Below are 25,362 nucleotides of genomic sequence, written 5' to 3'. Positions count from 1 at the left end.
TATAATATATATACACACACACACACACAATATATAGCTGTATAAAAAGAAATAGGTAATTTAAAAAAATTACATAGCCCTTCACGGTATTTTTGATTCTCAGCGCACATAAAGCATAGAGCAAATATATATTTATACACACACACACCCACAATATACAGATGTTTAAAAATAAATAATTTAAAAAAATTACGTAGGTCCGCGGTATTTTTGATTCCCAGCGCAGATAAAGTGGACAGCTACGTGCTGTCACCTCCACGCCCATCTGCATGGCTTTACCTTGGCTGGCAATCAAAATACAGGGAAACCCATTATTTTTTTTTTATTTGAAAAAATATTTTAAAAAAATGCATGGGCATATTTTGATCGCCAGTCAGGTAAAGCCATGCAGCTGGGGGCTGGGATTCTTAGTAGCCCACAGTTGCCCCTGGATATGGCGCATTGTTTCTTAGCGCCATTTCCAGGCGCTTTACCTGGCTCGCAACAGCGACTCTGGAGCCGGGTGGCACGCTGGGTAATAAAGGGGTTAAAACCACCGTGCGGAGCTGCCGCCCGACCACCGTGCGGAGCTGCCGCCCGACCACCGTGCGGAGCTGCCGCCCGACCACCGTGCGGAGCTGCCGCCCGACCACCGTGCGGAGCTGCCGCCCGACCACCGTGCGGAGCTGCCGCCCGACCTACACCCCACCTATTGTCTCCTCCCCATAATCCTATAGAATGTAAGCCCGCAAGGGTAGGGCCCTCTTCCCTCTGTACTAGTCTGTCTACTGTAACTTGTATACGTATTTTGTATGTAACCCCCTTCTCATGTACAGCACCATGGAATTAATGGTGCTCTATAAATAAATAATAATAATAATAATAATAATAATAATAATAATAATAAAAAACCAGCTTTGTATTTTCAGATGGTACTAAGCCCGAAATTCATGGCGTCATGCCAAATTAGACATGGCCACCATGAATTTCTAATAAACAGTAAAAGTAAAACACAACACAGAGAATTTTTTATTAGAAATAAAACAAAAAAAAACATTTAGAGACTTTATCTTTATTATAAATAAATTCTTAGTCCGACGTAGTCCACAGGGAGAGTAATGTCAACTTTGCTTCATCACTCTGTACAGACAGTCTATACAGTGTGAGAAGCAGAGAGAGCAATGAGCAATGTCAACTCTGCTACATCACTCTGTACAGTAGCGGCTATACAGAGTGAGATGTAGGCTGACACTAAGGCCGGAGTTTCACTTACTCGTGCAGTCTCGCATGGGCATCTCCCCGAACGGACTGACACTCTCCGGACATGAGCGCCGACTGCTCATGTCAGGAGAGTATGCGGCCGTACCAGGTGATGCCGATGCGACACTAGCACAGTGACAGTCAAAGTTCAGTTACCAGGACCTTCGAGACGTCATAGTCATGTGACCAGTTTGTAGCCAATGAGTTAATACAGCATTCATACGTGACTGGGTCACATGGCTATGACGTCATTGAAGATCCTTTAGTAGTCAGTGCTGGTTAACGGGCATCACAGCAATGGTCGGACGGACACAGAAGCAGAAGAGTTGGGAGGCAGAGTCTGCAGGATGCGTTGCGGGACCTGTAAGTATTATTATAATATTTTTAATAATGTGCTATTTTTTTCCAGTCCCTGGACCCGATCTGGACCCAATCTGTAACATGAGCTTCTCAGGAGAGCTCGTGATCGGGCTCGTGTACATGATCACTATGTGATCAGTATGATCCCCAATCTTTACAGTTCGAGATCACCCATCCCTATTTTTGAACACTTCCTTTATTGCCATTCATAGCTTCTATATTCTGATCTGGTGAGGTGTTGTTATCCAGACTTACTGGTGGTTGTAGTACTTCATTGCTGTGAGCAGTTGTTTTGTTAACTCTTGTTGTCCTTTTATTGCTGCCTTTCTTTTCTTGCTTTTCTCCGTAGTCTCTTGCTGTTTGCTCCTGTGTGTTTGCAATGTGTATGAGTTTGGTTTTTTCCTGTCTATTTTTATCTGTGTTGCCATCACACTCCTACCTCTTCCTTCTCTGGGGGAGGAACAGTTTAGTTCTGGTCCGTCAGTAGAATAGCGAGGCACAGAACTCAGGCATCTCCACTGTTAGAGGTAAACCTGAGATTAAGTATAACCTAGGGTCCCCCAGCGTGAGGCACAGAATAAGAGCCCCCTGTTTCTTGATATCCTTTAGTCACATTATGACTTGCACACAGTGTATTTACAGTTGGGTCCAGAAATGTTAAAACAGTGATACAAGTTTTGGCATTTTAGCTGTTTACCAAAACATATTCATGGTATATTTATTTAACCAATATGGGGTTCAAGTGCAGACTATAATCTTTAATTTGAGGGTAATCACATCCTAAGTGGATTAAGGGAAGTAAGGGTTTATGAATTACATTTTTTTAATATGTAGCTGCCTCTTTTTGAAAGGACCAAAAGCAGCTGCAAAAAACAACCCAGGAGTTTTTGAAGGTGATAAAGTGGAATATTCTGCAATGGCCGAGTCACTCACCAAATCTCAACACCATTGAGCATACAATTCACATGCTTAAGACAAAATTTAAGGAAGAAAGATCCACAAACAAGCAACAACTGAAGTCACTGCAGTAAAGGACGGCAAAGCATCACAAAGGGTGAAATCCAGCATTTTGTGACGTCCATGGCTTCCAGATTTCATGCAGCTCAACACAGTGAAATCCTAATTACATTGCCCCCTGGGAAGTATGCAAATAAAAAAGGTCCATGGAGCCTCTGTTAGGAGTCTCGACTGTGGATGGATACCTGGCCTTGGTATTTCCCTTGTCATATATTTAACTCGTCAAGAGCTGGATATTGACTAAAAGGGCCACTTAATATGGTGGTTATGGTGGTCTCCTAAAAAGAGCCACTCCTTGGCTAGGTCCTTCCCGGAGGGATATCTGGCTATTTTCTGTGTTCAGACTCCTAACAGAGGCTCCATGGACGTTTTTGATTTGCATACTTCCCAGGGGGTAATGCACCTAGGATTTCACTGTGTTGAGTGCCCTCGCTGCCTGCCGTCAGTTCTTTCTGGCTGGTCTCCCCGAGATCAGTGATTGTTTTGTCTTGTTGGTCTACTAGGCATTGCTCCCACCTGGCCAGAACCTTACTCCACACTAATGAGGGGCAATACCCCGAAACAGCTGTCTGTGGATGGATACCTGGCCTTGGTATTTCCCTTGTATCTTTAAACTCATCAAGAGCTGGATATTGACTATAAGGGCCACTTAATATGGTGGTTATGGTGGTCTCCTAAAAAGAGCCACTCCTTGGCTAGGTCCTTCCCAGAGGGATATCTGGCTATTTTCTGTGTCAAGACTCCTAACAGAGGCTCCATGGACCTTTTTGATTTGCAGTATAAGAAAGTGTGTGAGCGATGACACCAAATTTAACACACCTGCTGCCCAGTCACACCTGAGACCTTGTAAAACTAATGAGTCACATATTACCAGGGAGGGAAAATGGCTAATTGGGAACCGTTTGGTCATTTTCACTTTGGCTTGTACTCACTTTTGTTGCCAGTAATTTAGACATTAATGGCATTGTGTTTAGTTATTTATAGGGCATAGACTCAAATGGTGGGGGCAGCACAAGTGCAAAATACTATTGAAATAACCACTCACAACCTATCAATTCATGGATATAGTGGTTGTATAGACATGCACACAGATAAGTCCTGCAAAAGAGCACCAGTCACACCGGTACCTGTAGTGCATAGTGTCTGGCTTACAGCCTATTGATCACGCCTATTCTATTAGTTCAGGCAAGCTGCCTAGCACTATATAATTGCACCCGATAGTACAGACACCCAGTTAATATATATATATATATATATATATATATATATATATATATGTATATATATATATATATATATATATATATATATATATATATATTTGCTATTAAAAAGCTGAAAAATTATTTAAAAAAAATACATGAGGTATTTGTCCATATTTTGGCCAAAATACACAAGCTGTCAAGCCAACATCAAGGGTCCCAATACTTGCGAATCCCTACACTTAATTGAATTATTAAAGGGCTCACCACGTTTACACAGTTATATACGCTGTACACAGACTACTTTACATTGTATCAAAGTGTCAGATCTTCAGTTTTGACCCATGATAAGATATAACAAATTCTTACAAAAATGGTATTCACTTTGTGATATACTGTTTGTATATTGTAAAATATTACAATTCAATAAGTATTAATGTAATATGAAAAGTAATTCCAGAATTTTAAATTTTAACCATTTAATAGCGTTGAAAGAAAAGTTATACTTAATTTTTCATATTAGTTTTGCCTGATCTATGCTTCCCTTTCGTTTTTTTATTACCAATGTCAGATTATTAGGACATTTATGAAATATATTGACAAACCCTTTTAAACAATGTAAAATACAGTTTGTTCATTATGTAAGAGCGTTATTGGGCATCCGTTATCAGTTACAAAATATGTAGTGTGTGCTTATTATACAGTAGTTCCCTGTATGGTATATAGAGAGGGAGTTATTGGAGGACTAAAATAATGGTTTCCTTTATTTACATTTCTATGAGTTTTTGCCTTTTGCTGATTTTGTCTGTCAAAATTGAATTATAAAATAATAATCATGATGGCTTTATATTTCTTGCTTCGATGATATAGAAATATAACCAACATTTTCTTCATGTTAAAAGGTAATGCAAAGGAATTATCCAACCTCCTGAAGTATCACATTGGTGAAGAGATTCTGGTTAGTGGAGCGGTCAGTCAACTTGTGAGGATGAAGTCACTTCAAGGAGAAAAACTGGAAGCTGTTTCCGTAAGTGGTAATGTTAATGTCGTGTTTACAGTAAAGTGAAGGAACAAGTGGACACCAGTGGGGCACATTCTGCCAGTAGAGCACACAGTGATTGTGGTGGATTATGGTGCAATATCACATTTCATTGTCACTGGATTTAACACCATGGAATTTGAAGGATCATGTATACGTGCTTCTGCGTGTGCTTGCAATTAAGCGATCAGAAACCTCAAAAATATCACATCAGATTTTCTGTGTTTTCAACATCATGTGGACGAATGTTATTTCTTACACTCCAAGCCCCATAGGATAATATTAGTTGAAATACAGCTGGACTCATAGTGCAATGCACAGACTGCAATACTTTCCATATGCAATATGACTGTGTAGCCTATGTAGAATACTGATCTGAAAAGTTAAAGACAATTCCAAATAGTGGTTTGTTCAATTCATTTGGCTATAAATAGAAAAAAAGTGTGCTAATAATCCTACCTGCAGACATATCTGCTGTATTCTATTATGTGCTTATCAGTACAGGACACATTGCTATAATCAGCAGTAGGAACCGTGAAAAGATCTTTACCAGAAAAATGACATGCATAACAGACAGATCAGACTAATGTGGAAAATTCATTATAATATGGAACGTTAATAAGAAACAAAGACAAGTATATGAAAAATGAAAGTTTCACAATTTATTAGCAGAATTGTTTTCCTGGTTTATAAAACTTGAGCTAAAACTGACATGTACGTGGTCTTGACCGGCCGTTAAAATAAACACTAAACTGCTTTAAATATAGGGTTTTTGGAGCAGAAGCACTACTAATACATTAACAGTTCTAATGACATCTATGAATAAAGTTACCAAGAGCGCCACCAGATCATAAAGGCCTACAACTAAGTAATCTCAACATCAAAACTACAAGCACCAGAAAGGAAAAGTCATGGAATTATTATTATTTATCATTATTATTATTATTTATTTATAGAGCACCATTAATTCCATGGTGCTGTACATGAGAAGGGGTTACATACAGAATACATACACAAGTTACAGTATACAGACTAGTACAGAGGGAAGAGGGCCCTACCCTTGCGGGCTTACATTCTATAGGATTGTGGGGAGGAGACAGTAGGTGGGGTGTAGATCGGGCGGCGGCTCTGCTCGGTGGTCGGGCGGCGGCTCCGCTCGGTGGTTGGGCAGGAATTATGATAATAAATGATATGCAAATGATGAAAACATGGAAATAAATAATTTAAAACATCTCAATATATTCAAAGTTGAAAATGAGCGGCTCATGCAGAAATACACACTTATATGCCTTAAGAAGCTATCATTGAGGTTATTAATTGAGGAAATTTCTACCACGCTGAATGAACTTGGACAGCTAAATCATCAAGATTTGCATCTGGCAGCTTCCATTATAATTCCCAGATGTGTTTGATGGGAGACAACTCATGGGTTACACTGGAGGCCATGGCAGCATGTTATTCCTCATAGACAGTTTACAGTAGCACAAATTATATACAGCCTGGTGTTGTTGTGTTGATAAAGGGCTCTTGGAAAAGCTCTTGAAAAATTTCCTTATGATAGGTTTTTTTATCGCATTGCCCATGTGGTCTCTAGACCAATCTCCGGCTATCACTGCATCCAAGACAAAAGCGAGACTCATCACTAAAGAGAATACACTTCTATTCCAGATTCTATAGCCATGTGGCCCTGTGCCATGATAGCCTTTAAGAATGAAATAATAAGTTCAGCTGAACATCTGTTTTGTGGCCCAGTAACAACATGTTTCGGTAGACACTATTTGATGTCATAGGCTTGATATATGATGTACTGTATAATTTAATTTACACTGCAGAATGAGCTATTCTAAACTATTCTTTAAAAATCAAAATATCACAAAAGGAAAACGTGAAGAAGAGGTCTTTACAAGGATATACAAACAGCTCAGTGTTACATTGACTTGATCATGGAACCAGTGGTACAGCCTTTTCTCCAAAGTGTCCTAGCAGTCATTTTCAGCACATGATCACCAGGCCACATGTTGGGTATGCTTCTATAAATATACTACCATGGCCAGCGACATCTCCAGACTTCACTATCATTAACTGTCAGCTCCAAGTGCATTAGCCATGGCAGAACATCCATTAATACCAGTGCTTGTATTTCTGCTCATGGTGCGTGTACTAGACACTTAATAAATCAAGCTGTTTTGAAAATGTTGTTTCCATTGTTTCATCTTCAGCATATAAATCATTAACATTTCTATGGCTCCTGTGATTTCCATAATTCCATATCTTTTCCTACTTGTAAATGTTGAGGACTGTACATAAGGCAGCCAGTGTCACTTTCTGTTAGTCGTAATGCTGGTAATTGTAGAGAATAACATGGCAGCCTATACCACCAAGTTTCTGTTAGTACGACTGCACGTAAATTGTTACTTACCTGTATTTTGATATATAATATTGGGGTAATAAATAATTCAATAATTTGTTTCCGACTGTTGCAATTTTGAAAAAGTATAAGGACAACAATTTTACTCCATTTTAGTACCATGTTAAAAAAAAAGGTCAAAATATGATTTTAGCTTTCAGTATCTTATTCTGTATAACTGTGACACATACATTTATGCTTTATTGCAGAGAAATTCCACATTATTAGTTAATAAGGCACCTGTTTCTGAAGCAGACATGATGGCTACAAACGGTGTGGTCCACGCTATCAACACCATATTACAGCCAGGTAAGATGTAATTTTACTCCTGAAAACGTTTGAAATGACATGATACATTTTTAAATGGTATGGTATGTATATTTTTACAACCGCTAATGCAGTGAGGAACCTTTTTTTTTTTTGCCAAGAGCCATTTAGATATTTATAACATCATTCACTCATTCAAAATTCTTAACTTAAATTATCTTGCTATATTTGGTCAAACAATTAACTATTTCCCTCCTAATGGGATTTTTGGAACTGCTTCTCTTTGGTGAGGCATGTAATTTTACATAATACTGAGAAGTTGCTACTCACAACAAGAGAGTATTCAACTCTTAGTGATACGTTTTATAAAGAACTTATTACAGCAGTAAGTTGTTCAGAACATAGATGTATATTACACAGCATGTGTCATGCTAGGCACAAGAGACTACCAAGGTAAGGGAAACCCTGCATCTAGGGAAGGGGAAGATTGTGACTAGAGATGAGCGAACCGGTCCCGGTTCGGCTCGAGGTTGGTTCGCTGAACGGAGGTCCCGTTCGAGTTCGGCTCGTCGAACGTTCGACGAACCGAACTCGAACTGCATAGGAAACAATGGCAGGCAATCACAAACACATAAAAACACCTAGAAAACACCCTCAAAGGTGTCCAAAAGGTGACAAACAACTCACAACACAACACAAACACATGGGAAAGTGACAAGGACATATACTCATGCGAAAACAAAACAGCTGGACAAGGAAAAAGAGGAGGACACACAGATACAGTTAGGTCCAGAAATATTTGGACAGTGACACAAGTTTTGTTATTTTAGCTGTTTACAAAAACATGTTCAGAAATACAATTATATATATAATATGGGCTGAAAGTGCACACTCCCAGCTGCAATATGAGAGTTTTCACATCCAAATCGGAGAAAGGATTTAGGAATCATAGCTCTGTAATGCATAGCCTCCTCTTTTTCAAGGGACCAAAAGTAATTGGACAAGGGACTCTAAGGGCTGCAATTAACTCTGAAGGCGTCTCCCTCGTTAACCTGTAATCAATGAAGTAGTTAAAAGGTCTGGGGTTGATTACAGGTGTGTGGTTTTGCATTTGGAAGCTGTTGCTGTGACCAGACAACATGCGGTCTAAGGAACTCTCAATTGAGGTGAAGCAGAACATCCTGAGGCTGAAAAAAAAAGAAAAAAATCCATCAGAGAGATAGCAGACATGCTTGGAGTAGCAAAATCAACAATCGGGTACATTCTGAGAAAAAAGGAATTGACTGGTGAGCTTGGGAACTCAAAAAGGCCTGGGCGTCCACGGATGACAACAGTGGTGGATGATCGCCGCATACTTTCTTTGGTGAAGAAGAACCCGTTCACAACATCAACTGAAGTCCAGAACACTCTCAGTGAAGTAGGTGTATCTGTCTCTAAGTCAACTGTAAAGAGAAGACTCCATGAAAGTAAATACAAAGGGTTCACATCTAGATGCAAACCATTCATCAATTCCAAAAATAGACAGGTCAGAGTTAAATTTGCTGAAAAACACCTCATGAAGCCAACTCAGTTCTGGAAAAGTATTCTATGGACAGATGAGACCAAGATCAACCTGTACCAGAATGATGGGAAGAAAAAAGTTTGGAGAAGAAAGGGAACGGCACATGATCCAAGGCACACCACATCCTCTGTAAAACATGGTGGAGGCAACGTGATGGCATGGGCATGCATGGCTTTCAATGGCACTGGGTCACTTGTGTTTATTGATGACATAACAGCAGACAAGAGTAGCCGGATGAATTCTGAAGTGTACCGGGATATACTTTCAGCCCAGATTCAGCCAAATGCCGCAAAGTTGATCGGACGGCGCTTCATAGTACAGATGGACAATGACCCCAAGCATACAGCCAAAGCTACCCAGGAGTTCATGAGTGCAAAAAAGTGGAACATTCTGCAATGGCCAAGTCAATCACCAGATCTTAACCCAATTGAGCATGCATTTCACTTGCTTAAATCCAGACTTAAGACGGAAAGACCCACAAACAAGCAAGACCTGAAGGCTGCGGCTGTAAAGGCCTGGCAAAACATTAAGAAGGAGGAAACCCAGCGTTTGGTGATGTCCATGGGTTCCAGACTTAAGGCAGTGATTGCCTCCAAAGGATTCGCAACAAAATATTGAAAATAAAAATATTTTGTTTGGGTTTGGTTTATTTGTCCAATTACTTTTGACCTCCTAAAATGTGGAGTGTTTGTAAAGAAATGTGTACAATTCCTACAATTTCTATCAGATATTTTTGTTCAAACCTTCAAATTAAACGTTACAATCTGCACTTGAATTCTGTTGTAGAGGTTTCATTTCAAATCCAATGCGGTGGCATGCAGAGCCCAACTCGCGAAAATTGTGTCACTGTCCAAATATTTATGGACCTAACTGTATATGAGTATATGCAAGGAAACATCGATTCCATTATTGTGCAACTTGAGCCCTGCTCATTTTAGGCTTCCAATCTGGATAAATTGACTGAGCTCGCCACGTACGCCTTGGGGATCTTGTCGTGTCCTGCAGCCAGCGTTCTCTCGGAACCTGTCTTCAGTGCTGCTGGGGGTCTGCTGGCAGATAAGCACACGCGTCTGTCCACTGACAATGTGGACATGGCTCTCAGAGGACTTTTCTTCCCCTGGGTCAGCCAGGGGAGGCGAAAGGCACGCGTATTTTTGAGAGTGCTTCATGCAAAGCATCTTTTTCATCTTGAAAATGGGGGTCAACTGATGCCAGTCAAGTGGGGTGTGTGTGGCCCAATTAGTGGAAACGAGGGAGACTGTGATTGGAGTCCCCTCGCTGTGTTTCTAAAAGAACCAAGATGAACAAGTCATGGCTCTCAGAGGACTTTTCTTCCCCTGGGTCAGCCAGGGGACGGCAAAGGCACGCGTATTTTTGAGAGTGCTTCATGCAAAGCATCTTTTTCATCTTGAAAATGGGGGTCAACTGATGCCAGTCAAGTGGGGTGTGTGTGGCCCAATTAGTGGAAACGAGGGAGACTGTGGTTGGAGTCCCCTCGCTGTGTTTCTAAAAGAACCAAGATGAACAAGTCATGGCTCTCAGAGGACTTTTCTTCCCCTGGGTCAGCTAGGGGACGGCAAAGGCACGCGTATTTTTGAGAGTGCTTCATGCAAAGCATCTTTTTCATCTTGAAAATGGGGGTCAACTGATGCCAGTCAAGTGGGGTGTGTGTGGCCCAATTAGTGGAAACGAGGGAGACTGTGGTTGGAGTCCCCTCGCTGTGTTTCTAAAAGAACCAAGATGAACAAGTCATGGCTCTCAGAGGACTTTTCTTCCCCTGGGTCAGCCAGGGGACGGCAAAGGCACGCGTATTTTTGAGAGTGCTTCATGCAAAGCATCTTTTTCATCTTGAAAATGGGAGTCAACTGATGCCAGTCAAGTGGGGTGTGTGTGGCCCAATTAGTGGAAACGAGGGAGACTGTGGTTGGAGTCCCCTCGCTGTGTTTCTAAAAGAACCAAGATGAACAAGTCATGGCTCTCAGAGGACTTTTCTTCCCCTGGGTCAGCCAGGGGACGGCAAAGGCACGCGTATTTTTGAGAGTGCTTCATGCAAAGCATCTTTTTCATCTTGAAAATGGGGGTCAACTGATGCCAGTCAAGTGGGGTGTGTGTGGCCCAATTAGTGGAAACGAGGGAGACTGTGGTTGGAGTCCCCTCGCTGTGTTTCTAAAAGAACCAAGATGAACAAGTCATGGCTCTCAGAGGACTTTTCTTCCCCTGGGTCAGCCAGGGGACGGCAAAGGCACGCGTATTTTTGAGAGTGCTTCATGCAAAGCATCTTTTTCATCTTGAAAATGGGGGTCAACTGATGCCAGTCAAGTGGGGTGTGTGTGGCCCAATTAGTGGAAACGAGGGAGACTGTGGTTGGAGTCCCCTCGCTGTGTTTCTAAAGGAACCAAGATGAACAAGTCATGGCTCTCAGAGGACTTTTCTTCCCCTGGGTCAGCCAGGGGACGGGAAAGGCACGCGTATTTTTGAGAGTGCTTCATGCAAAGCATCTTTTTCATCTTGAAAATGGGGGTCAACTGATGCCAGTCAAGTGGGGTGTGTGTGGCCCAATTAGTGGAAACGAGGGAGACTGTGGTTGGAGTCCCCTCGCTGTGTTTCTAAAAGAACCAAGATGAACAAGTTATGGCTCTCAGAGGACTTTTCTTCCCCTGGGTCAGCCAGGGGACGGCAAAGGCACGCGTATTTTTGAGAGTGCTTCATGCAAAGCATCTTTTTCATCTTGAAAATGGGGGTCAACTGATGCCAGTCAAGTGGGGTGTGTGTGGTCCAATTAGTGGAAACGAGGGAGACTGTGGTTGGAGTCCCCTCGCTGTGTTTCTAAAAGAACCAAGATGAACAAGTCATGGCTCTCAGAGGACTTTTCTTCCCCTGGGTCAGCCAGGGGACGGCAAAGGCACGCGTATTTTTGAGAGTGCTTCATGCAAAGCATCTTTTTCATCTTGAAAATGGGGGTCAACTGATGCCAGTCAAGTGGGGTGTGTGTGGCCCAATTAGTGGAAACGAGGGAGACTGTGGTTGGAGTCCCCTCGCTATGTTTTACATGATTTTCGAAGGGCATGACATGCCTAAGAGGTTGAGTTTCATCATCTGCAACTTGTTGGCAACAGAAAGGCTGCCTTTACACCCTTTTGAGACCGAGGATTTTCGAGACCTTATGCCCATTGCAGTGCCCCAAGAGCCGATGGCCAGTCGTCACTCCTTCTCCAAGAAAGGCATGCCCGCGCTACCACAGTAGGTCCCACACAACCTCACCGATTCCTTGAGAAACTCTGTGTGTGACAGGGTGCATTTCAACACAGATACTTGGACCAGTAAGCATGGACAGGGGAGTTACATGTTGCTGACTGGGCACTGGGTAACTATGGTGAGAGATGGAAAAGGGTTTGCTGTACAAGTCTTGCCGTCCCCACGACTTGTGTGTCAATCCTTCCTCTGTATGTACAAGTTTCTCCACTGCTTCTGCCTCCTCAACCTCGTGTGGGTCCTCCACCTCGGCCCAAACCCTGTGTGGTCAGGCCACCCTTCCTTGTAACTGCGCCCAAGGAATCCCACACACCTCCTTACTATGCTGGCAGCAGAGCTCAAGGCCATCATGCGGTCAAATGTTTACTTTGAAATGTAGGGGAAATGTGAGACACCGCTGAGGAATTGTGGACGGTTAGCTCTGGAGAGTAAGACCGAGTTTCATCAATGGTTGTCTACAGTCAACCAGCAGTCAGGGAAGGTCGGGTGCGACAATGATGCAGACCAGTCTGCGACCCTTCTTCAGGGCAATGTGACACACGTGCCTTGTATGGCTCACGTGTTGAACCTGCTTGTCCAGCAATTTTTAAAACACTATCCCTGCCTACATGGCCTTCTGCACAGGGCACAGTGTAACGCCTGCCTGGATCGACACACTCAGATGGGCTGTAAAGGATAGGCTAGAGGCAAGCCACTCACCAAGCTGGACACCCAGAACCCTGAAACCCTTTAACCCCTATACAGTGATTTGGAATTACACAAGGCCCACGTTGATCAATACCTGTGGAAGGCTGCAGTTCCAGAGAATAGTAGTCATGCAGGTTCAAAAACATTCATTGAGGAAGAGGAACAGAATGGGATGGCCAGGACTTAATCAGAAAACAAGCAGAGGTGAAATGCGGATCGGCCAACGAGGTACATAAACAGCAAGCAGGAAACGTAGTGAGGTAACAAGCACACAAACTCATAAAACTGAACTGGGGGTAACAGTAACAAAAGGTTCATAGCTTTGTCTGGCAGTGGTCTGCAGACAGGAGGGGCCTAAAAAAGGGTGTGGTGTCTTCCCATTGGGACCAGAGTACAAATTGATTGAGTGGACTACGTTGGTGACTTAAAAGCCGTGTGCGGCAATGATGCAAACCTGTCTGCGGCCCTTCGTCAGGGCAATGTGACACACGGGCCTTGTATGGCTCACGTGTTGAATCTGATTCTCCAGCAATTTTTAAAATACCATCCCGGCCTACATGGCCTTGTGCAGCGGGCATGCTGCTATGTGGTCACTTTCATCCTTCGCACCCAGCAGCTCAACAACTTTCATCGCTCCGGAAGTCTTAGGGTCTGGCGGTTAAACACCGGAAATGCGATGTTCCGACACGCAGGAATTGGAATCTGCACATGTTGCAGCATGTGTGGCAGCACCGCAGAGCCCTGCTGAAATACGGTATGACGTATACCCTGGGCTAACTTGATCCAGAGGTGGTGCAGATCACGCTGCTGGAGTGGTGTCAGATCAAGGACCTATGCACCCTTCTACACAGTTTCCAAATGTCGACGAAGATGTATAGCACTGGCAATGCCATTCTCAGCGTGACAATTCTGGTCACCTACATGATGGAGCACACTGTAAGCATTATTCGGAGTCAGGTATTGGTCCAAGAGGAAGGTGAGGAAGTACAGGAGGAGTCATATGCAGAAGGGATAATAAGATCTACAAGGTCCATACGGTAAGCGGCACCTAGGCAGCAGTTATGGTGGGGGATAGGGATTAACAAGGGCGCATAGTATCAGCAAAAATTGTTGAGGAAGGTGCAGGAGCCATGAAGAAATGGAGGACGAACTTGCGATGGGCATGGAAGACTCAGCAGATGAGTGAGAGCTTGCTCACATTTCGGTTGTGCGAGGTTGGGGGGAGAGGGCAGAGGAAGGAGGCACGATTCTCACCTCTCTGCCACCAACACACCAAGGACTTGGTCCTCCTGGATGCACAAGACACATGAGCGTCTTCTTGCTGCACTACCTACAACATGACCCTCGGATTGTACGAATTCGAAGTAATGCTAACTACTGGGTTGCCACACTGTTAGATCCCCGGTACAAGACAAAATTTGGCAAAATAATTCCTGCCATATAAAGGGACGCACGTGTACAGGAGTATCTTCAGAAGGTGTTACGCAATCTTTGATCTGCTTTTCCACTAAACACCAGTGCTGCACAGAGTGAATCTCAACGGTTTGTCATGGATAGGAGGAAATGGTCTTTTACTTGTCCACATCTGAGGGACCGAGGGGTGGCTGTTGTGCTGAGATGCCATTGAGTACGGTGTCCCTGCAGAGTTGCACTTTTGGTCATATACAAAATGAGTTGAAAAAGGACAGATGCGGGTGAAAAGGGGAACAGGTGTGTTGGAAAGGGGAAAAAAGTTTTGGTCCGTGGGTTTGGTGGTTAAGCAAAAGTAACATTTGATGAAGAAACACCATCTGTTACGGTGGGACTGGCAGATTTGGATAAGGTGGTATATACTATGTTACCGCTATATAACGAAAATTAATAAGAAAAGAAAGATAACGGTATATATCCCCATCAGCAGTCAGTGTCCACCGTGCTCCCAGATGGAAAAGGAGAGGTTGGCAACTGGAAGGTTCGGTGGAGGATACAGAGCTGTGTGGCTATGAAACTAATAGTAGCCTGAACCAAGTTAGACGCCACTCAGATCTTGAGACTGGGAGCCCTGTTAGCGTCACAGGGTCCACACGCCCACCTAGCCCAGGAACTACCTGTTAACATCACAGGGGCCATTCAGTACGCTGACCATGTGCATTGAGGCCACACCTGTGAACAGCAGGCGCATCAGCAGCAGCAGGCCTGTTAATGCCACTGGGCTGCACAAGCAGGACTTGTAGGACAGGAGCTGGTCTTAACCGTTCTGCGTTACCAACTGTGGTGGCGGCCTGCATCAACGCCCTATCCCTGCCTACCTCTGGCCTAAAGCCACAATGGGTTCAACACATGAAGGTGTGCTCTTTCGGAGCATAATAGAAGACTGCGCACCTCCTTGTTGTCTCCAGCACCTTCTATAACCTGGGTCCGCCCCAAACCAGGGTGGACCACAATGCACCTCCTGGAGACAAAAGCAGAGTGACACGTCATGAGTGGCATAACTAGCGTCCTATTTGGAACCGCAACTTCAATGATGACCTCATGGCTGTCATGACCCAAACACCTCACCAGTCATCGTCTGACCATCAATAATGAGGTGACAAGTCATAGGGGCGGGCCTCTGCAAGCCATTTGGGAGTGGCCTGGCCACATCGTCAGGACACCTGATGCCCTGTGGTCTAAATGGGCCCCCCACATCACGGGCAGGGCCAAAGAGTTCATTACCGGACCTAGTTTCTGATGCAGTAAGTGCCTGACCATAGTCAGTTGAATGAAATACAGTCTCTGAAAAAAGACTATCAGCTTTAGCATGGTGTCTATGCACAACACAGGACTTAGACCCGTCACGGAGTGCAAGTACCTGTGCAAAGAGGCTTTTCACACTAAGTGTGGGAGCATGCGCTGTAGCCCGAAATGAAGACTTAGCCTCAGGAATGGCACAGTCAGGCTGAGCATACTCACTAGGCGAAACACTGGAGTTAGGCTGCGGCTGGGGTAATTCATCACACGCATGCGCACTAGCTGCCTCTCCACACTTACACGTGGAGGAGAAAGCAGCCAGCTGGACAACCCGAGGCACAGGCCTAAATGGCAACTGATGCCTGGGCGCAACTGAAACCGCAGCAGGCTGCTTGCGTTTAAGGCGTCACCGTTTTGTAACAACAAATAACATCCAAAAGAACAGGTGTACTTCTTCCCATGAATAATCTGATATGATCCCTTTTTTCATGGACACGACCATCGCTAACAAATGTAGATGAGGCCAAATCAGCAGCTGCTTCAATGGATCTGAATTGCTCCATAAAGTGGCCTCTCCTCCACCCCAATTTCAAGATCCCAAATACTCCATTCCTCTGTGGTGTCAATCCAATCGCACTTGCTTCCTAACAGCTCTCAAGTTTCCACCAGCCCTGCTGAGTATGGGGTGACAGAGATGGTTGAGTTTGCATAGCTGTTCAGTCGCACTATGGCCTGGGAATCAGAGGTCTGCTCCAAAGCTGCAATGAGTACAGACAAGGAAGTTATTATTATTTTTATCATTATTGATTTATAGAGCACCATTGATTCCATGGTGCTGTACATGAGAAGGGGGTTACATACAGAATACATATACAAGTAACTATAGACAGACTGGTACAGAGGGAAGAGGGCCCTGCCCTTGCGGGATTACATTCTAAAGGATTTTTGGGAGGAGACAGTAGGAGTTGTTTAGGTTGAGCGTCAAGTACGTATGGTGGTGGTGTCATTGAAGGTTATAGTCATTTCTGAACAGATGAGTTTTCAGATTCAGTTTGAAGCTTGCGTGTGTAGCAGATAATCTAACGTGTTGAGGTAGCGAGTTACATGAGACAGGGGAAATGATCTGCGCAGATAGCCTCAAGCTTTGTGACTGGGATCCAGGCCCTGATGAAGAAGGTGCTGAGCCTAATCTACACCCTCATTTCCAAATAGTAAATCCTCCTGGTGGAGACAATGGGGAACATGATGAGGAGCACAGATACCTGATTGGAAGGACAACTTTACTATTCGGTCAGGGCAGGAAGAGGTTGTCTCGGAGGACTCAGGACGAGGGGAATGAAAACACACAGGGTTATTGATGAGGTTGGAGACAACACTTACTGTCAAACCAAAGTCAGCCAGTCGATGAGGTCAGCAGAGGAGGTGGAGGAGGATGCTACTGACGACGAGGTTACGTTGCGTCTTCCTGGCCAGAGACAAAGTACTGGAAGCACGTCAACAACTGAATCCTGGACCACAACTTTGACTCTGAGCAGATGTCGTGTTGGCTATGCAGGTCGCATGGGCTGTAAGCCTTTCCTAGCCTGTGAATTTTTGGACATCGCAAAGGATCACCCAAGTCATGGAATCTGTAAGATTTGTCAACAATCTGTAAGTAGAAGGCAAAAACTCACACTTTTGAGTACTTCCTCCATGAAGTATCACATGGATATGAATTGACAGCGTGAAGGTGTATTGCTCAGCTTTAGCAACTGTCAACGCAATATGCTTATTTGCCGTTCATTGCATGCATTGTTGCAGACTACACACAAGGGGCTGCTGTTTTTTTGGATCTGCCTTTGGTCACTATAGCAATAGAAAATTGCTCTTCGGGGGTGGACTTGGAGATGGTGTCTATGAACAGAATGAAAAGCTAAAGGTGTGTGTTACAGCAAGGAGCCACCGCGGAAACACTTTGTTCAATTGTGAGGGGAGTTGTGTTGTACTTTGATGATGAGCACTGTAACGTCAGTGAGCAGCATCCTGTGCCACAGACCAACATTCTTACAGTGCTGTCTATACTGTTTACCGTGAGAGGAGCGTAAAGTCTGTATTTCTGGCAACTGGACATCACAGTACCCGGGTACGGTAGGCTGTGCCCAGACAATAATGCGGGCACAAAACACTTTGTTTTATTAGCAAAACACATATCTGTTCTGGGTAGGCCGACTATATAGACAATAAGACTTGCTGCCTCTGCACTGTCAAATTGTCACGTACAGTTTAAATCATAGAGGGACAGCAACACATGTTTGCATTGACTGTTGCTTTTCAAGATTTCCATGACTGTGTTGCAGAGCTGTGTGGTTTGCAGTCACACTGTTATCATCTGCAATATCTGTGAGGCTTCAGCTAACAAAGGTATTCAGGGGGGGTCATGTGTTTTGTCTATGTTTAGGTAGATAACTTGGAAGCTCTTGTGATGCGCCACTGGTAAGTCGTGTTCGCACACACACACACACACACACACACACACACACACGCACAAACACACAATTACTGCTACACAGAGGGATTAGCAGGTAGTAGGCAACAGAATAGATTGTTCAATTATTTTAATTGTATGCATGGTTCTTATTGTTTGTTTTGGTAAAGTTAAACAATCATTTATGAACCCAACTGGCTAGAGTCCTTTTCCTTTTGCCTGGTTTTGCTGCATACTTGGGAGCCCACCCTGTACACGACTTAAAATGAAGCATAAGTCGCAATGTGAATTTCACTGTGCTACAATGCGGACTAGCATGCCTGTGCAACCACCGCCTGCCCCATCAAGTGCATCTGCGTGCTCTTCATCCTCTGTGACTGTGGGGACAGCAGTCACACATGGTTTTTCACACTGAACTTCCACTCCTTAACCCGCAACAGGGAGTGTGATTGGCAGGTCATCACTTGTTTTGGAAGTGGAAACAGAAGGTATTGTTGAGCTGTCAGACATCGAGAGAACCATCATTGGATGCAGGCTACATTATATCCACGCCTGCACCTTCGTCACAGATTGCCTGGACTACCTGCAGTTAATAATTGCATTCCAGAAATGGAAAGGAGTGTAGAATGCACATGTGTTGTACCTTGCTTGGCAGCAAAGGAACACTAACTTAGTATTCCAGACAATTTTAGGAAGGCAGAAAAAGAGTCAGCTCTTTGTGCAAATTAAATAGCGTGGCAAAAGTGGACAGATGGGTACAGTGGCCGTGTTCTGTGGGTACCAGGACAGTAAAAGAAGCTTCACTTTCTATCCCTCGTAATGATCAAATGCAGCAAGGAATTCCCTGAGTTTGCTATAAAATTAGCATAGCAAAATGGGCATGAGTGTAGAATGCAGAGGTGCTTGAGATTGCTTGGCACCAGTGGCACAATAAAGGAGTCCTACAGGCATTTTTTGTATACCACTAAGTGGCAGTATTTTTTGCTATAATTATAGCTTATTAAAAACAGAGCAGGAGGGTGTCATGCAGAGGTGCTAGAAATAGCTTGGCACCAGTGGGGCACTAATGGAATACAACAGCCAGTTCTATGATGCCACTAAATGGCAGTATTTTGTGCTATAATTATAGCTTATTAAAAACAGAGCAGGAGGGTGTCATGCAGAGGTGCTAGAAATAGCTTGGCACCAGTGGGGCACTAATGGAATACAACAGCCAGTTCTATGATGCCACTAAATGGCAGTATTTTTTGCTATCATTATAGCTTATTAAAAACAGAGCAGGAGGGTGTCATGCAGAGGTGCTGCACATAGATTTGCACCAGTGGGGCATTAATGGAGTACAACAGCCACTTCTTGTATGCCACTAAGTTTACTCAATTTTTGGTATTATAATGTATTAGTAACAATGAGTTTGAGTGTGCAATGCAGGCTGACGTGCTGCAAATATCTTTGCACTAGTGTGACTAGACAAAAGTACAATAGCCACGTTTAGGATGCCACTAGGTACACTGACTGTTTGCTAGTATAATGGCTTAGTTAAAAAGAGTTTGAGTGTGCAATGCAGGCAGACGTGCTGCAAATATCTTTGCATTAGTGTGACTAGACAAAAGTACAATAGCCACGTTTAGGATGACACTAGGTACACTGACTGTTTGCTAGTATAATGGCTTAGTTAAAAAGAGTTTGAGTGTGCAATGCAGACAGACGTGCTGCAAATATCTTTCCACTAGTGTGACTACACAAAAGTCCAATAGCCACGTTTAGGATGCCACTAGGTACACTGACTGTTTGCTAGTATAATGGCTTAGTTAAAAAGAGTTTGAGTGTGCAATGCAGGCAGACGTGCTGCAAATATCTTTCCACTAGTGTGACTACACAAAAGTCCAATAGCCACATTTAGGATCCCACTAGGTACACTGACTGTTTGCTAGTATAATGGCTTAGTTAAAAAGAGTTTGAGTGTGCAATGCAGGCAGACGTGCTGCAAATATCTTTCCACTAGTGTGACTACACAAAAGTCCAATAGCCACGTTTAGGATGCCACTAGGTACACTGACTGTTTGCTAGTATAATGGCTTAGTTATAATGAGTTGGAGTGTGCAGAGGACAGGAGGGTACAGTGCCAGGATTGTGGGGCTCTGGGTAGAGGAATGGAAGCCTGCCTTTCTATTCCCTCCTAATGGGGAAATGCAGCGACGAAATCCCTGACCTTAGCTACACAGACGCTGTCTCTGTTTTCAGGACCTGTCACCTATGGCTCTGACCCTGCCGGTACGAGCCCTTAAAAGGACTGATAGATAGTGCTATCCCTATGCTGTCCAGCGTATCCAGTATCGGCGATAGGACAAAGGACGGAGCTGCGCCAGTGATGTCTGACACCAAGGACGCAGAAGAGATAATGGCGTCCGGACGGGCAGATACTCGTTTTTATAATGCAGGGACATGTGACATGGACATCCTATCACACATGCCGTTGCTTCTCTGGCTAAAAGTCCACTTAGCTGTGTGTGTGTCTGGGATTGGCTGACATGCTGGCCCGCCCCACAAGACGCGCGCGCTTAGGGACGGAAGACAAGGAAAAAAAAAAAAATGGCGATCGCCATTATACAAACAGCAGTGTTCTGAAGGCGCTGTTCACGCACACTATACACTGAAATGTCATAATAGTGTGAGTCACAGAGTGACTTACACTATTACAGCGGAAAGCCAGCTAGGAATTAGCTGTTTTTTTGCTGCTAGAACCTTTCTCGAACGTTTCTAGAACTATCGAGCTTTTGCAAAAAGCTCGAGTTCTAGTTCGATCTAGAACAGGCCCCAAAATCACTCGAGCCTAGAACTTGAGAACCTTGAACCGCGAACCGCGCTCAACTCTAATTGTGACCCCCTGACCAAACCTACTGCTGATCCCTGAGGTCCCTAACCACCTGAGTATTATACCTGACCCTGGGATGAACCTAGAGCTGGGACCTAAATGGGAAATGGGTGGGATGCGCTCTTCATCGACCTCACTAAACACTAAAGGAGACACAGGGAGCACACACATGGAGAAAGCACATGAACAACTTATCTTCAGATGCCTCAGGAAGAAGTTCAGCAAAGTGCAGCAACGATCCTACAGATGAATGCAAGCAGTCTGCTTACATCCAAAGCTTGTGAAGCAACTCAATATCACAAACACAAGTCCAAGGAAAATGAGAGTATTTAAACCCAAGGGGAAATATAGATGATTAGCAGCTGAAGGGAAGAGGAGCTTTGCATGGTCCTAGAGGGAAAGGGATGAAAACCCAGCAGAAGAGATACCTAGTACACTGAATAGTAACAACAGAAATATTAGAGTCATTGAACATTTTGCCCAGATAAACACTGTGCCCTAACACAGGACTGTCTGTTACCCGTGACACACCCGTGAAAGCATGTCTCCTTAAACTGTAAAATTCATCACTGATCACATAAGATTTATAAAACTCAAGCACTGGAAGATCTTCTGCATGGAACTCATAGGTTACACTGAGGCTCTTCTGGATATACAACGCATAGTAAAAACCAAGACTGCCATGTACATAACATATGAAAAATTGGTACTGGTGTATATACATCCCAAAGGAGACACTGGGACTACTGTGTACATGACATATGAGACACTGGACCTGGAACATATACATCACATAAGAGGCACAGGGACTGGTGTATAAACATCCAATATGAGACACTGGAAATGGTATATATGCATCACATAGGACATACTGGGACTAGTGTATGTATGTTACATAGGATACACTGTGACTGAAATGTATGCGTCACTTAAGAGACGTTGGGAGTGCTGTATTTACATCACATTAGAGACACTGAGACTGCTGGATCGACATCACAATGGATACATAGACTGTTAAATATACATCACACAGGAGACTGTGACTGCTGCCTACACAGGAACAGGAGTTCAGAGTGCACTAACTCTGCACACAAAGAATTTCCTGAAGCTGGTACTGGCCAGTGACAGGGCATAATTCTTTGTTGCATGTACTGTAGGGTTCAATAGTAAATGCTGCATGCTTGCAGTCTAATTATAAATGAAAATGCCAGTGTCTGGCAAAATAGGACAAGTGATGCAAGCATTGCGGTGCCTGGGAATCTGCCCAGAGTTCAGAGGAAATAACATGGTGAGCCTTAAATGGTCCGCAGGTTGGAGCTTCCTCATCCCAGTTCTAATGTATCTAAAGTACAACAAAACACTACGTTGTTGATTAAAGACAAATTGACTACAAATATAGAGTCTGATCCTGCAGTGATATGTTAGGGCTTGTCTCCATTTATTTAGCCATCCAGCTTGTATGGGAACTGATTCCATAGTTTTCTAAGTTATATTGTTCCTTTGCATCTGGCACATCAGTTGTGTTGCTGTTTAGGACTATTCAAGGAAAGGAAAACCAGAAGGAACCAGAAAATTATGAAATGTTGCATTTTTTAAATTTGGTTAGCCGGTTTTGCAGTATGAACTGGTGAAAAAATGGCTTTATTTTTATTAGTTATAATTAGTCACTTCACAGGAAAACTGATACTGATACCACGGACGCAATGAACACCAAACTCCAAAGATTTCTAGCCAATTCTAGATGGTAAACCCTACAGAATAAAGTTTATGAGATATGTTTATGAGATATATTTTCTAACAAAGTCCAGTCGTCCCCTTCCCTGTATATAGAGATGGTGATATATTTCACATGTACAATTTTGCCACTTAGTGTAGTCTTTACATTCACAACTTGGGAATTGGAGCATATATAGAAATTTGTAGCTACATTCCCATGATGAGAATTATGAGAATTATGTTGCAGATTTTCTTTAACATTTCTGCATCTATTAGCCAATTAGGTTACTTGTATTTTTTTTCATTGTGTTTGTGAGTTTGTTTTTACATGTGTTTTTATAACATATCAGATGATGTGGTTTTTGTCCTTTTTTATTTGTTTTTACTACTTCCTGGTATTTGGCTTTTACAAAAGTTGATCGATTCTGTAGATTCCATTCGCTTTTATTGTGTTTCTGCAGTGGAAATGTACTAACAATGCATATGCGTTTTTTACTTGTGGATTTTTTTACATCTAATATAATTATTTTGGGAAAATCCTTTTGTACTCACAAGAGAGACTGACATGTTGTAGATTTCAAACACAATCCGCAGGTCAGTTTATACTGCATTAGGCCTCTGTCACACATACGTGAAAATCACGCACGTGCCACAAGAAACGTATTTTCCCTGCGTGTTGCGTTTGGTAAGTACGTGTCTCCGGTACGTGCGGCCCACATGTGTTCTACGTGTGCTATCCGCGATAACACATGGAGAACCGGTAATTTGCATACTCACGTGGTCCTTGCTGCTGTCCAGGGTACTGATCTTCGGTCTCCGGTCCTGCCGACTCCCCGCTTCTGCTGCTTCCGGCCGCAGTGAAGTGAATACTAAATGAGCATAATGAGCGGCGGTCGGCAGCAAGTGACAGCAGCGGCAGAGACAGGAGGGCAGGAGAAGGTGAGGAAAGATTTGTTATTTTTTTCTCTGACATGTGAGTTTTCTCCGGCGCGTGTCACATGGGACCGCATCCACACTACATCCGTGTAGTACTGGTGCAGGCCGTGTGACATTCGTGATGCCAGAGAAAAACGGACATGTCAGCGTGAGAAACACACGGACACACGTAAGTACGGATCGGACACACGTTCTGTTCCAAAATACTTGTGTGTCCAAACCATTAGGAATACATAGGTCCACGTGTGTACGTGTCTCCGATACATGAGAAAACTGTCAAACACGTACCGGAGGCACGTACGTGTGAAAGAGGCCTTAAAAAATTGTACAGTGGCCATGAGTTTTCTATAAATCCCATCCACTTTTTCTAAGCAGTGAAAATACAAAGCATAAAAAGCCTCACGAAAACCCATTGAGGGAACTTTATCTTTTTGATGAAATGTACTATACTTTTTCTCCCATTTTCTGCAGCCAGTTTTGTCTAAAAGTAGAAAAGACAGACTAAGAGAATTTCTCTCCCATGCTTTTCTATATAAAAGTACTTACTTCTAAAGTGCCTTTAATGTTAGTCGTACTTTATATACAGCACTTTTCATGTGAATCTATGCTATCAAATCTATGTGCAGTAATTGCCATGTATTCACCCAAAGAGCAGAAACTTTCCCTGTAAATCTATCCCTGTCAGTTTAAGTATTTCCACATACAGACCAAAGTTTTAATATATACTATGTTCCATAGGTGTCTCACACTTATCTTGCAGAGTGCTAAAGCTAACATCATTGAGAAATGGCTCGGCTGACAGTTTTTTAGCATATGCTAAAGTCATTTGGCTCAATAACTGTCAGAACTTGGCATTTTCCAGATAAAGACTGGGAATGAATGAAATTGAAATCTGGTTCAGTTCTAATCATAACACATGCAGATGTAATTGGTAGATAGTGCAGGATCATTATGAAACAATATACGCTCCTAATTATATACCTATGATTCATCATCTGCACAACTGTTAGATTTTGTTCTAGTTTTCTAAAACTAAACAACTGAGAAAAATCCTACTTTGGAGACTCTGTAACTTGCTTAATTTGCAGAGCAACTAATGAAATAAATACATAAAGATGTGGATATGGATGTTAAATCCTCTCGCCATACTCTTCCTTGGGAAATATGAGCATCTAAGAAAACAAAAAGAGAATGGTTTAAAACCAAAAACTGGAAAAAAAAAATAAAAACACAAAACAAGTTAACACCCCAAGCTCCTTTTCACTAATTCTGGACGAACATAGGTTGTAAACTTGGCCATGCCCAACTGTCCATAAACGTTTCCACCTTGGGCCTGAGCAGAGTTGCCAACTTGATTTTTTTATTTTTTTCTGGACAGCTTATACAAAAAATCAAGGACAATCAATATTTTTAATGGACACATTAGAAAATCATAATACATCATTGTGATTGTAGGGGATCCACGCCTACAGGCTATAATTCTGATGAGATTAGTAGCATTCACTTTAAACTGTAAAAGCGTGACAGGGCAAAAAAGTGCCCTATTTTTACAGACTGTCCTGGAATTTCTGGACAATTGGTAACACTGGGCTTGAGACCTCATACCACTGTTTCCGCTGTCTCAAAGTGAGTGT

The 25,362-nt window shown here is 43.2% G+C and overlaps 1 protein-coding gene across 2 annotated transcripts in view; it reads left to right on the top strand.

Annotated features, from left to right (window-relative positions):
• Positions 1-25,362, top strand: part of TGFBI (transforming growth factor beta induced) — a 167,031-nt gene that overhangs the window by 110,256 nt on the left and 31,413 nt on the right. For both annotated transcript variants that reach the window (XM_075344546.1, XM_075344545.1), the window contains exons 13-14: positions 4,721-4,845; positions 7,474-7,573. In XM_075344546.1, the coding sequence (XP_075200661.1) occupies positions 4,721-4,845; positions 7,474-7,573 (225 nt within the window). The remainder of the gene's footprint in view (positions 1-4,720; positions 4,846-7,473; positions 7,574-25,362) is intronic.

Source organism: Anomaloglossus baeobatrachus, chromosome 4 (genome assembly GCF_048569485.1).
Source record: "Anomaloglossus baeobatrachus isolate aAnoBae1 chromosome 4, aAnoBae1.hap1, whole genome shotgun sequence".
NCBI lineage: Eukaryota > Metazoa > Chordata > Amphibia > Anura > Aromobatidae > Anomaloglossus > Anomaloglossus baeobatrachus.
Note: the sequence above shows the minus strand (reverse complement) of the source record. Positions and strands in the feature narration are given on the sequence as shown.